At 39.7% G+C, this 14,710-nt stretch overlaps 1 protein-coding gene across 2 annotated transcripts; it reads right to left on the bottom strand.

The window, feature by feature from the left end:
* Window positions 1-2,823: 2,823 nt before the first annotated feature.
* LOC119016155 (oleosin-B6-like) lies at window positions 2,824-13,795 on the bottom strand. Of its 2 annotated transcripts, XM_037092051.1 has the most exons (7): window positions 13,761-13,795; window positions 6,948-6,995; window positions 6,523-6,629; window positions 5,767-6,096; window positions 4,298-4,371; window positions 4,005-4,048; window positions 2,824-2,981 (listed from the first exon to the last, which is right to left on the bottom strand). In XM_037092051.1, exons 3-6 carry the CDS (start codon window positions 6,551-6,553, stop codon window positions 4,022-4,024), a joined length of 462 nt encoding a protein of 153 aa, XP_036947946.1. In that variant the 5' UTR covers window positions 6,554-6,629; window positions 6,948-6,995; window positions 13,761-13,795; the 3' UTR covers window positions 2,824-2,981; window positions 4,005-4,021. The 2 variants fall into 2 exon arrangements, with proteins under 2 accessions (XP_036947946.1, XP_036947945.1); XM_037092050.1 differs by lacking the exons at window positions 6,948-6,995; window positions 13,761-13,795 and having other exon boundaries at window positions 6,523-6,772.
* Between the last annotated feature and the right edge of the window lie 915 nt (window positions 13,796-14,710).

Here is a 14,710-nt window from a genome sequence, read left to right as displayed (position 1 = left end):
GGGCCGCACTGGAAGGTTCAGCGAGCTAGATATCGCGCGTGTGTGCGCAATTGCGCATAGCGTGTGTTGCCCTTCTCCATTACACAATACAGCGCGGCATCAGCTCATGAAAGACTGGTCACTGTAAACTTGAACCCCCGGGACCAAAACATCAGTTTCCTCTTGGAAAAGGTTTGGCCGCCCCACATTGATATCTGACAACATAGGGATGCGATCAGGATGGTCTTTTCATCCCTGAACCAAACCCAAGCACTTCACGCCTCCCCTGGGGCCTCGGTAATGGCCTAGATTGCCAGCATATGTGTTATCTCTTAAAGTGACCCATTGTAGTCACTATTCCCAACAAAAAAGAGAGAAAAAAAACAAAGAAAATCTTCATTTTATATAATGGGTCTTCAAAGTGCCCTCTGAAAGTAAGCCTGGGATGACTTGTGTCAATGAAATGGGAAAATTAAAACTTTGTCACAGAGCTAAACCAAATTCATCACTGGAGAGGTCACGACCAGGAGAGAGACATCTGTCAGCATGAAGAGTCTGCATGCATCCTGCTTTGAAACACTGACCTTTGAACCTTGACCTGGGTGCATTTTTGAAGGTTGATAATTCAGCAAGAGAAGGGGCTACAGACATGGAACCAACTGTTATGGAGAGCTCTGGACCTCAGCTATTATGTCAGTATAGTCAACAATAGGGGGCGCTGTCAAATATTTGTAAAATAAAATTTCACCCATTTAACAATTGCATATTAAAAATTTGATTACACAAATGTGTTGCCCATCCCCTCCTCAGTGCACTTTCAATCCATTACTCACGATTTGCAATGACCGGAAAAACACCAACTTAATTTAAAACTACAATTCCCTAGCACTGCACCCGGCTGCACCATGAGCAAAATAAACAAGCACCATTTTTGTAGTTTTTCTGGTTTGTAAAGTAGGGCTGTGAAATCAAGGTTGTAAAAAGATATATCTGCTGATTAAATCAAATAGCTACTAAAGCTGAACTTGTAGTTACTCTGTATCTAGATGTTGAATGCTAACAAAAAGTACAGATTTTGGGAGAACTTCCCATCTGTCAAGCATACCGTCCACTGATGTGAATGGCAAATCCTTGGCTGATACGTGTCGAATTTCAATGAAACATATTTGATGGATCCCGATCTGAGCGCTAATTTAAGTGTTGTCCTTGACGTGTTCATGTGTATAAGTTAAAAGAATAAAGATGTTTCTCACTACACACTTACGCTTTTTGATATAATCCCTGTTATAAACTTATGCGTAAATAAACTAACATGTGGATTAGAAGTATATATTTACTACAGTAGTAGTAGTATATAGATGAGTGTACTTCTGTAAACGTAAAATGACCTTATAAAACAGTGGTGTCAAACTGATCCAGTAAAGAGCCATTTCATTCCAACCAACCAAGAACACACTTGATCCAAATCAGGTGTGTTCTTGGTTGGAAAGAAACACACCTGATTTGGATCAGGTGTGTTCTTGCATGGTTGGAATGAAAACCTGCAGCCACATGGCTCTTTACTTGAGCAGTTTGACACCACTGTTATAAAGTATACTTAAAGTATACTTTTAGTAACTTAAAATGTTCCAATTTAGTCTGAAGAAGTATTAAATAAGTATACTTTCTAGTACGCTACAAGTAAATGGTCCATAGTGCTATACTTACACTCAAGCATACTTATAAGATGAACTTATAGTATACTACTTTTTGCTAAGGGTTCAGTTTATCATTCTAAAATCAAAGTATTGTATTGGAAAAAATAAAACAAAACAAAACAAACAAAAACATCATCACACAACTGAAAATGCTTTAACATCTCACATAATTAGGCTGCAGTTACGAGCGGCCCTCAGCCCTTATCAGAGACACCAAATAATGAGGACTGGTCAAGTGTCAGGTATTGACCCCTGACCAGTTTTATGATCAGTTATATAACAGTAACTGCAAAGTGATTGCCAAAGATTTTAAACATAATCCCTTCCATTACCTTGTTACTGGAAGAAGATATGTAATTGCAGTAATCAGAGTAAAAGTAATCCAATTGCTTCCAACACTGCCGGTGACAACTATGCCATCTGGTGAGGAAGGGGTATGTGGTATGCTCCAGTCAGGAACAGGAAGTATCAAATTAAGGGACAGTCCCCAGGACACCGTGGGCATCTGGTCACCCTTCCTTATTATTTTCAAGTTGTTGTACTCGGTGATTGTTTACAAAACGCAATTCATCATGACACAATGCACACATCTATAAAACTTTAGGAAGTTCAGTCAGAAAACTCTGAAATGAGAATAAATAATTTATTTAGCATAAGCATGGAAATACAATATAGGTAGGGAGCCTTTTCATGTGCATGGTTCAGCAGGATTGAGTGTAGTATGGCAAGCTGAAGCACAGCACAGGTATCCTTCAGCATGGCTGCAGCAGGTTTGGCGTCAGGCTCTGTCTCAGTTATTCGTTCCCCGAATGATCTGGATTGTCAGACATTACAGGGAATGACGCAAACCCCTGCAGGGGATCATAGAGACAGAGCACACAGGTGGATGCTGGGGAGGAGGTGGGATTACAAAAATCCCTGGGCAGCAGCAGCAATGAGATGTGCTGACAAGATGTGATGGGTGCAGCTTGAGTCGTCTGCCTGAGCTAACTTTGCAGGCTTCACATCATTCACTAACACAGCTTGTAAAATAACTGTTTGTTGCCCTGTAGTTAACAATGTCATTATCAATGTCATAAAGCAGAATATGCACTAGTGTGTTTTATTAAAGAGGAAGCAAATTCATTCTTTGTGTTTTTTTTTTTTGTTTTTTTTATTGACCAACATACTGAAACTACTCTGAAATGAAAAATTAGAGCTTTGGGGTCCAGGCACAACAGAAAGTCTTGTAAATGTTATGTAAAACAACCTTCTCACTAACAAGTGTCCTTATCCGCCACCCACTCCAACGGCCACTTTTTTCCACTGTAACACAAAAAGGAAAGATATATTTAGCTGTTTTGGTTATGCAGATAAAATACAGACACAATGAGACACACATTTGGAGTGCTGTAGTTTTTTTACAACAGCTGTGTTGCAGTGGATTTTCATTAAATCACAGTAGGCCAATTATAAGATGGTGTAACAGTTATGTGATTATAGTATGGTACTCATAAAAGAAGCCTGTTCACGTCATTGATCAACTCCTTGTTTTTGTAGACTAGGAGGAACAGTCAATCTCATCTGTCTATCTTTCAGGTTTTGCAGAGAGGACTATTATTATGTTTTGGCCAGGCCTTATTTCCTACAAGAAGCATAGTACCTGGAACTGCAGCAGATAAAAGTACACCAAGTAAGGTAGAGAGAAGTATACAGTAGGTGACATGTAGCAATGTTAACTTTAATTTGAGTTATCCTGGCATGTTTAGTGAGTCCAAAAATGCACACAAATCAGTGACAAACCATGTCACCAAAGGTCAACTGGGCTCCAGCATGCAATGTCTGCAGCAGTGCTACATGCGAGTGGGAGTTCCACTGGTGAATAAAAGGCTGAATAATCATTATGTGAACTTGTGTGGCTTCATTTTTATTTTTTGCACATTTACACTAAGGAGACCTAAGACCTTCACAGTCACTTCAGAGTATTTCAGCAGTGAATTTTTACTTTGGGCATAATACTTTCTTCATTACATGGACCAAAATGGATTGTTGGTGTACATGTAAATGTAGTCAGTGTTAATGGCAAGTACGATACACAATATATATATATATATATATATATATATATATATATATATAATATATATATATATATATATATATATATATATATATATATATATATATATACTAAGACACTTTATATATATATATATAAAGTGTCTTAGTAAGGTGCTGGGCCACTAAGAGCCACAAGAGACTGCTTCAGTGAACTTTGGTATACATTGTACTACTACAAGTCTCTGGAATTCTACTGGAGGCATTGAAGTAATGACAGATCATACATACCAGAGTTGGCATGGCTCTCACTCCACCTGCTTCATCATTTGGCCCTGAAAAATAGTGACACTTTTTTCAGTGTCAGATCTTTGCAAGACATTACAGATATACCATACTCTTGAATACTTTTTGCCCTTTTCAACTGCAACATTCTGTAACTTGGGACTTTCCAGAAGTGGTGAAGTTAAGAGAGAGGAACAGAGTAACACTTCAATTAAAAGCTAAGTGGAACAGCACAACCAAATCAAAATCAGGTTCCAGGGGGGGTGGGGGGCTGTGTAGTGTTTGAGTGGGATTATAACCTTGACAACTTTGTATTTTACAACCCTCTTCACAGGGTAAAAATCCTGGCTCCCTGTCACTGTGTGTGGGCATTCTGAAAGGAAAAAATATAACATTAAGTAACATTACACAAGACAATTTATAGAATGACAGGAGGATATTGAGAAAGGAGGCGTTATACTTATACATGGACATATCGTCCAAACCTAATAGGACACAGCCACTTAAAGATGCAAATATAGCCTTCATGAAGACTCACAACTATTAATGTCAATTCAAATGTTTAAATTTACACAAATTTTCAGTTCATAACACACCTTTCTTTTGATGTGACACACTTCCATCTGTTAATTACAGGAAAACGTTTCAAATATGTAAAAATGAATTTAAAAAGTATTTGAATTTAACAACGTCTACCACATAAACAATAAACTCAGACAGTTTACAATGCCGACGGACTATTCATTTGTCAAAGCTTATTTTCATAACTCGCCAGTTCAATCAAGTCTATTGGTCACTCTATCACTTGAGGGATTTTTATCACCTGAGCACTTGATACATAAACTATGCATCATGGGTGAATTATCCCTTTTAGGATTAACAGACTCTGCCATTGAAATGAAACATTGTACTGTTGATGGGTATTGTCAAGGGCAAACTCTATGTAGAGAGATAAGGCCGGGAGCAGCCACGCCGTCTGTGTGGGCAACACACACTTGAGAACTACATCACTTTAGAGATGTACGCGTTGCTCAGCGCTCACAAACGCTTCCAGTCTGTAATAATTTAGTAATAATAATCTAATGATGACATCAACCAAACCACTTTCATATTTTTTGATATTATTTTTCTCTCCCAGAACTGTTATTACATCATGCTGTCTGTTCATGTCAGAAATCAAATGTTTTGTTGTTTTTTTTTTATTGTTCTCAATAGCTTCACTCAATGAGAGGTCACGGAGAGGGGAGAGGGACAAGGAGATGCAGTACTGTTTCACTCTGGACCTAACAGAGCATATTTTAATAACTGTGTTGCACTCAGTCAGTTTTATGGGTTTGTTGTCATTCTGACAGCAACAACACTACAGGGTAACCAGGGTAACAAGGCTACCTTGAGTAAACTGTTGAGCATACCTGCTTGAGCATGCTACAGAACAGTGCTGCACTGGCAAAACATTCTGGTGCAACTCGTGCTTCAGAATTATTGATCTGCACGTCAGAGTAAGTGGATATTAAACAGTTTTAACAGTAACTGTTTGTGTCACCAAACGTGTTCTTTGTACAACTGCAAGCACCGAACTGTAACATCCGTACTGTGACAGCTCGGTATGAATACACATACCTACCTACATATAAACACCCATTTCTGCCATCCTGTTTCAAATGGTTTGCATACAGGGTTGCCCAGACATTACACAAAGTAAGTGTATGGTTGTGTGGGGCGTACAACTTATTTCCATGATTCTTGATACAGCTACTTTTCTCCTTACCTTTTTCAAAACAACCTGGGGAGGCTCCTGGAAATCCTCCTGGGGAATGGGGTCTCTTCAGTAGTCCAGTTGGGGCTGCTGGTGGTCTGGTTAAGGCCACTGGGGGATCAGACAGGGGCACTGCTACCGTGGGATATGGTGGGGCCAGTGGTGGTCCACTGGGAGCTTCTGGGGCCGCTGGTGGTCCAGCGGGAGCTGCAGGGGCCATTGATGCTCCAGTAGGAGCTCTGGGGGCCACTGGTGCTCCAGCGGCAGCTGCAGGGGCCAGCGGTGGTCTAGCGGGAGCTGCAGGGGCGATTGGTGGTCCTGCAGCATCTAGTGGGGCCCAGCCTTCATTGGAGGAGTACTCAATTAGTAGTAATAGTGTGATCCATTTATTATTATTATTATTATTATCATTGATAGAAACAGATGTTACCTACTGGCTGGAGTGTTGCAACAACAGACATGCATGAAGGTACTTCTACCAAACACTAGAGATTTAACAGAATCTTCCCAAGACCGTGTCAAGTGATGGAGATGACTGAGATAGTCTAGTTGTATGTATGCTAGGTGACCCATTATTCTACTGGAATTGTATAATTAAAACTATAGCATAGCTAATTACCTTGTCTCACAATTCAATTTCAAGGTGCTATATTGGCATGAAAGTTCAAGAAACAATGTTGCAAAAGCATCAATATTCCGTTACATGTATTCAGAAATGTAATCATTTTCATCATATATTCCCAGTTGTGTTTGTCTGAACATTTTTACCTAGAATGACGACATCATATACGTCCTTCATCCTTTGCAGACATGTACTGGATGTCTCCGTGAGCTGGCAACGGGGAGCCAAAACCTCTGACACCCAGGCATTTGGTCTTTGAGCAGGCAAAGAAACCATGTTAAGTGGGAGAACGAGTTGGAAAAACTGAAAACTTACTTGAAGACTGTGGGGCTTCCAGAAATGAAGCGTGTGCGTGTGTGTCAGTGAGTGTGTGTGTGTGTGTGTGTGTGTGTGTGTGTGTGTGTGTGTGTGTGTGTGTGTGTGTGTGTGTGTGTGTGTGTGTGTGTGTGAGAGAGGAGAGAGAGAGAGAGAGAGAGAGAGAGAGAGAGAGAGAGAGGGAGAGAGCAGCAGGAAGAGGACAGTGTTGAAGTGGCTCTTCAAAGAGCCGTTGGTTTTTAATGAAGGGGTATACAGTAGAGGAGTTGGTGCAGGTCAAAGGGATGTGGTGGGAAATGACAAGCTGTTGGACAAAGTAGAAAACAACATGGTCATAAATACAGAACTGATCCTTTATTCTATTTATGAAAATGCTGTGAAGGCAGATTTTGCCGTTTTCTCAGACTATGGACCACATTAGACCAGGTCCTGATCAAAAACCACTATGCCCAGGCTTGTCAAATCTGGATTAGATTATCCTACAGAGGCTATACATTCATCATAACACAGTTTCTGATCCTTGAAAACTTTATTCTATATTTGAAAATGCAATAAACGCACATTTCACCATTTTCTCATCACATAGACCACATTAGACCAGGTCCTGATCAAAAACCACTGTACTGGACTTTTCAAATCTGGATGAGATACCGAAGCTATACATTCATTACAACACAGTTTCTGATCTGTGAAACCTTCATATTATTAGTGAAAATGCTGTGAAGGCACATTTTGCCATTTTCTAAGACTATGGACCACATTAGACCAGGTCCTGATCAAAAACCACTGTATCTACACTTGTCAACTCTGGCTGAGATTATCCTACAGAGGCTCTACATTCATTATAACTGACTTTCTGATCTGTGAAAATTTTATTCTGTTTGTGAAAATGCTATGAAGGAACATTTCACCATTTTCTCATCATATAGACCACATTAGACCAGGTCCTGATCCAAAACCTCTATGCCTAGACTTTTTAAATCTGGATTAGATTATCCTACTAAGGTTAGAGCATCATTACAACACAGTTTCTGATCTGTGAAAACCTTTATTCTATTCATGAAAATCTATGGAGGCATATTTCACAACGTTTTCTCAGAACTGTTGACAACATTAGACCAGGTCCTGATCAAAAACCACTTTACCTAGACTTGTGAAATCTGGATGATATTATTCTACAGAGGCTATACATTCGTTACAATACAGTTTCTGATCCTTGAAAACGTTATTCTATTTTTGAAACTGCAATAAAGGCACATTTCACCATTTTCTCATCATATAGACCATATTAGACCAGGTCCTGATCAAAAACCACTGTACCTGGACTTGTCAAATCTGGATGAGATTATCCTACAGAGGCTATACATTCATTACGATACAGTTTCTGATCTGTGAAAATTTTATTCTGTTTGTGAAAATGCTATGAAGGTACATTTCACCATTTTCTCATCATATAGACCACATTAGACCAGGTCCTGATCCAAAACCTCTATGCCTAGACTTTTCAAATCTGGATTAGATTATCCTACAGAGGCTATACATTCATTACAACACAGTTCATGATCTGTGAAACCTTATTCTGTTCATGAAAATGCTATGAAGGCGTCTTTTGCCGTTTTCTCAGACTATGGACCACATTGGACCAGGTCCTGATCAACATCCACCATGTCTAGATTTGTCAAATGTGGATGAGATTCTCCTACAGAGGCTATGCATTCATTCCAACACAGTTTCTGATCTGTGAAACCTTTTTTGTATTTGTGAAAATGCTATGAAGGCATATTTCACCGTTTTCTCAGACTTTGGACCACATTAGACCAGGTCCTGATCAAAAACCACTGTACCTGGACTTGTCAAATCTGGATGAGATTATCCTACAGAGGCTATACATTCATTATAACACAGTTTCTGATGCTTGAAAACTTTATTCTATTTTTGAAAATGCAATAAAGGCACATTTCACCATTTTCTCATCATATAGACCACATTAGACCAGGTCCTGATCAAAAACCACTGTACCTAGATTTGTCAAATCTGGATGAGATTATCCTACCGAAGCTATACATTCATTACAAGACAGTTTCTGCTCTGTGAAACCTTTATTCTATTTGTGAAAATGCTGTGAAGGTACATTTTGCCGTTTTCTCAGACGATGGACCACATTAGACCAGGTCCTGATCAAAAACCACCATGCCCATACAGTGGAACCCCGACCTTACCGAAGTGAATCATTCCTAGAGGGGCCTTTCATAAGTCAGAATTTTGTAAGTCCGAGAGCAACCTTTTTGCCTATAAATAGCCTAATTCGTTCCAGGCCCCCTACCAGTCGCGTATTTCTTCTACAAATATGACTTAATATTTGAAAAAAAAAACACTAAGAATATTCCAAAATACAATCTGAAATGAAGAAAATAATTTTATAAATGATAAATGTCTTAATAAATATCAATAAAATAAATCATGTATGTACCTTTTGAGTGAGGCGATGCTGGATGAAGACGAAGTTCTTGGTGAGGAGGAGGTGGCGGAGGCTGAAGAAAAGCATACGAATGCATGCAAACATACGTACGTGTGCATGTACATAACATTATGGAATTTAAATCTAAACATTAAACTAAAACTTACATTTACGTAATTAATGTATGGACGTACACTGTGCAATGATATTTTTTAAAACATTTTTTAAATTATAAAAAATAAATACATTTTCTATTTCATATATGTTTTTAAAATTTCGGTCGCGAGGCAAATTTGAAATTAATGTGAATTTCCTGTATTTGTGGGATTTCGTTACGCGGTGCATTTTGCCGTACCACCGCAGAAATATTGCCGTTAAGTGCCTTTGTAACTTGAATTTTTCGTTAAATAGGGTCATCGTAAGCCGGGATTCCATCTGTAGTTGTCAAACCTTAATAGATTATCCTACAGAGGCTAGACATTTATATACAACACAGTTTCTGATCTGTGAAACCCTTATTCTGTTTGTGAAAATGGCTATGAAGGCGTATTTCGCCATTTTCTCAGACTGTGGACCACATTAGAACCAGGTCCTGATCAATAAACAACTGTACCTAAGACTTGTCAAATCTGGGTGAGATTATCCTACAGAGGCTATACATTATTATAACACAGTTTCTGATCTGTGAAACCTTTAATTCTATTTGGAAAATGCTGCGAAGGTACATTTATCTGTTTTCTCAGACTATAGCCCACATTAGACCAGGTCCTGATCAAAAATCACCATGCCTAGAGATGTCAGACTTTAATTAGATTATCCTACAGAGGCTAGACATTGATTACAACACAGTTTCTGATCTGTGAAACTTTATTCTATTTGTGAAAAATGCAATAAAGGCAGCAATTTCACCGTTTTCCTCCATCATATAGACCACATTATACAAGGTCCTGATCAAAAATCCTCTCTACCTATGTCAGGAGATCTTGTTTTTGTTTGTTCTTGTGTTTGGTTTTTGGTTTCTTGTATTTGATTTACATCTTTGTATCATGTCTTGTGTTATGTTTTTGCCTTTTCCATGTCTTGTGTCTCATGTTCTGATTTTTCCATGCCCTCATGTGTCCTTTAAGTTCTCCTATGTTCTCCCCTCTGTCTCCCTCTGTCTGTTGTCTTGTTCCCTCCTGGTCTGGTTTCCTCTGTGCTCCTCCCCCTCATTATCACGCCTGGTTTCATTCCTCCTCTCTCCTCACCTGTTCCTCGTCATGTCATTAGTGTCCTGTGTATTTAGTCTCCGTGTTCCCCTCACTCTTTGTCCAGTCATTGTTTTCTGTTTCCTGTTTCCTGTCCATGCTCCTGTCCATGCTCCTGTCCATGCTCCTGTCCTGTTTCGTAGGTTTTGGATTTATTTTGCATTTTTTCATGTTTGATTTGTACTTTGACATTGATTTGAACTTTGTATTTTTACTTTGCTTCATTGTCTCGCCCTTAATTGGGTTCTGTTGTATGAGACCAGGGTCTGGATCCGTGAAAATGGTACTTCTGTCTAGTTCTATGCATTAGAAATTCTGATTGCTGCTTTGAGATATCATTAATCTCTTTAACAAGATCATGTTTGGTCTCAATGTCCAAAGAGTAATTATTTTGCAAAAGAGAATCTAGTCTGGAAAAATTCCAGTTCAAGGAGATTGCAATCTGGAAGATTTCACTTTACATAAATTGGAACTAAAAAGTATGGCATTACTTCTTATAAAACCTTTTACTGCATCCCACAAAATCCTTGGGTCATCTACAGAGCCCTGCATTAAAAGACAGAAACTCATCCAACCCAGTTAGGAATTGCGCTTTAAAATCCATCCATCCATCCATCCATCATCTGTACACATTATATGTACGCCGCTTAATCCTCTGCAGGGTCGCGGGGGGCTTTAAAATCCCCATTCTTTAATAAAGAAGAATTGAGGCGCCACCTAGTGGCATGCTTGGACAAGCATTTCAAAGTGGCGTGACAGAAAACACCTTTATGGTCTGACAGAGCAATAGGAAGCAAAGTAGCAGTATAATTTTTTTGAAAAAGGTTGGGGGATGAAAACAGAAAATTTAATCTAGAAAATGTTTTGTGCCTGTGAGAGAAGAAAGAGAAGTCCTTTAGGGTCGATTCATTGATCGCCAAACATCCACTAGACCTAGACTCTGGGCCCAAGATCGCAAAGCAACAGTAGCCAGTTCCTGGTCCCTTGAGGCTCGTGAATGGGAGCGATCCAGAGCAACATCCCACACGGCATTCATATTAGCTCCAACTATTAATGACTACTCAGTCAGTTACAAGCGTATAACGTGTTAAGCGGTCATAAAAATCTTTCTCAAATTTGTTTGCCCATAAATCTCCGCTTTCACAATTACCATCCTGCCCACATTGTCCCGCCCTGATGTCCAACACCTTGATAGGAAGATTACATCTAGTTACAACCACCACTCCTCTAGTTTTCGTATTAACTGATGAAGATGCAATGACATGGTAAAATCTATTAGCCAGGCGCTTAGAATCAGGATTTAACAAGCGCGTTTCCATGTATAAGGGAAATATCAACTTTCTTACGACGGAGTAGTGACAGCACACTAGTCCGCTTATGTGGTGTATTTAATCCACCCGCGTTCCATACTAAAATAGATAGCTCACCCATTATATTGACCCGATCTCAAGAGTAAGCCGGGGAACTGAAAATTATTGGCAGCAACCATAACTAACACCCCTGCACATAAGCAAATAACCATAACCCCCTGACACAAATGTTGAATTTCCCCACATAACATTCAAGATATCTACAGAATGAAATATCCCCCAAAGACGAAAACAACACACAAGGACAAACATTGACAGAGCAAGACAGGGCATAACTTGAGACATTACACTTAAAATAAAATAGGCAGGCAGACTAAACTCTAGGCTGATCCGTGACCACGGTATGGATACGGGGCAGCAATATCCAAAAGCTCAACCCAAAGACCTGTGTCCAACCTGAGCTAAATATGCCACAAAGTTAACAGTAAAACATAACAATCCACAGAATAAGTTTCTGCAAACAGAATAGGTTGCCGAAGTAGCACTATACTAATATGCTACTGTGAGAGAGAACAGATTATCCTTATCCTTCACCTCTCCAATGCTGAGAACAAACAGTCCAACAACCGAAAAAAATAAAAATAAAAATATTAATTTTTGCAGCTGTCCATAGTGTCCAATCAATAGTTCAAAAGTGAAAAACAAAAGCAATGCAATAGGATACCGCTAGTCGAACAGATAGAAAAACAAGAATTCAAATGAACTTCAAAAGGTCCATGCAAAGTCCAAAAGCTTCACAGAAATATCGGTTAGCGCCAGGCACTGTACCACGGTCGCAGCCAGAAAGCGCTAGCATTAGCTAGTCCAGGTTAGCGATCCAGTTTAAGCTACTCCAATACCACACAGACAATAGTAAAAAATATATATATATCCACAAGGTATCCTAAAATATGTCCCGGACAGTATATTCCAAAGAGCTGCAAAAAATATGGGGAAAAATAGGAGAGGTGGGGAATGTAGTCTTCTGCAGTTACTCTTCGCCATTAGCCGGCTGCACCTCGTGTCCAATGGAACCTGGTGCGGATTCTCCGTAGCTCCAGCCATCGACAGAGAGTTGACGAAGTCCTCGGCGTCTTTAGGAGACTGAAACGACTCAGTTTGTCCCCCTGTTTTGATCTTTAACGTGGCAGGGTACCGTAGAGAGAATTCAATCCCCTTGGCTCTCGCGGTATTCATGGCTTGGGAGAATGCTTGGCGTCTCCGTAGAGTGTAGGCACTGTAATCTGGGGAAAGGCGAATCCTTCGTCCGTTCACGGTGGCAGGTGATTTCCTAGCTTCTCGTAGGATGTGTTGATGGGTGGTAAAGCGAAGGACATTGAAAATCATGGTACGGGGACCGGTCCTATTCCTGTCGTCTTTATATATTCGATACGCCCTCATAATTTCGCCATTAAGATCTCCCAAGGTGGGAAACCACTCTGGCAAGGAATTCGTCAGGAATTGTACCGCATTCGATCCTTCCACTCCTTCAGCAAGGCCAACAGTGCGGAGGTTGCATCTCCTGTTGCGATCCTCCATGTCAGCTAGCTTAAATTGCAGCTGTTCAATTACATCCTCATGTTGACTTAGCATAAAAGAATTGCCTTCACCTCAGACCTAATCTTCCCCATTTCTGCCTTCACATTCCCAATACTTCCTTTTAAAGATGTTAAGTCCGCCTGTATAGTGGATAACTTCTCTTCGGTGTCTTTCCGATTTGTTCCAGCTGGTAAAACGTCGCTTCCAGGTAGCCATGCTGCTTTTCTAGCACGAGTTCTGCGATAGCTTCAACTTTGCGTGTAGTTTTTTTGAGGACGAAGCTGTTTCCTTTCTTGCTTGCATCAGACATCTTATCCACAAAAGGCAGGATATAACTTCTAATATCAAAAGAAAACTCTCTTACGGGTATATGATACGTGTTTTACAAGTTGGGGTTGAGGAGAAGAAAATTAAGCCGCCATCCTGTCCAACCGATCATGTGACTCCGGTACCCAATGTTATTATCAGTTTCTTACCTCTCTTGAGTCCATTAACTGCACAGAGATGTCACCTTATCGTTGAGCACGTGCTTAACGATAAGGTGCCTTAGGTTGAAAGCCTAGATATTGCAGATTATCTCTCCAAATCTCGCAAGATTAGATATACCTGGCATTTAAAGGGACAGCGATCAGCGTCATTTGACAGTGTGGACAGTGCACCATAATTCTTTCTCAAAAGTGATACAGAGGGGCGCTGCATAGCTCAGTCGGTAGCGTGCGCGACCCATGTGCCGAGGCTCTGCAGCGGACCCGGGTTCGACTCCCGGCCCGGGTCCCTTTGCTGCGTGTCACTCCCCGTCTCTTACCCTGTTTCCTGTCTAACTCTTCAGCTGTACTATCAAATAAAGCCAGAAAAGGCCAAAAAAAAAAAAAAAAAGAAAGTGATGACAGAGATGTTTGGTCATGCAGTTTGTGAAATTGACAGAGCTGGTTGGCTTTTTACATTATGATATAAAGATAGTGGACCATAATGTCGATGTAGGGTCGTCCAGCTCATGGCAGTCAGAGAGTTGGTCATCTGGAGACTGGAGAGGAATCATGAGCTCAAGAAGCTCCATTCTTCAGTGAATCAGGCAGGGACGAGCATTGTTTCATTCTACTGAGTATCTTTGTTTATAACTCGGTGCATCCGTCTGTGAAATAGTTTCAGGATCAGAATTAGAATCCTTTATTAATCTCTTGCATAAAATTGTTGGATTGCAGTGCTCCATTTCACAGTACATGTAAATATCGAGGAAAGTAACGTAACAAAGATACAAATAAAATAAGATAAATGGCAATGAAACCCAATCCATGAAAATAAATAAATAATTAATTAATAATAATAATAATAATAATAATAATAATAATAATAATAATAATAATAACAATAATAATAATAATAATAATATAAAATAGAAATACAATAATATAAAATGAAGAAGAAG

The sequence above is a fragment of the Acanthopagrus latus genome, unplaced genomic scaffold (assembly GCF_904848185.1).
Source record: "Acanthopagrus latus isolate v.2019 unplaced genomic scaffold, fAcaLat1.1, whole genome shotgun sequence".
NCBI lineage: Eukaryota > Metazoa > Chordata > Actinopteri > Spariformes > Sparidae > Acanthopagrus > Acanthopagrus latus.
The sequence above is the reverse complement of the archived record's forward strand: the minus strand, read 5'-3'. Positions and strand labels throughout refer to the sequence as shown.

Excerpts from the sequence above, each read along its gene's own strand:
- LOC119016155 (XM_037092050.1), bottom strand. The coding sequence starts at position 6,652 with ATGGTTTCTTTGCCTGCTCAAAGACCAAATGCCTGGGTGTCAGAGGTT. Across the intron at positions 6,097-6,522 it reads ATATGATGTCGTCATTCTAG|GCTGGGCCCCACTAGATGCT; the intron begins GTAAAAATGTTC and ends CCTCCAATGAAG. Across the intron at positions 4,372-5,766 it reads CCCAGGTTGTTTTGAAAAAG|AATGCCCACACACAGTGACA; the intron begins GTAAGGAGAAAA and ends TTTTCCTTTCAG.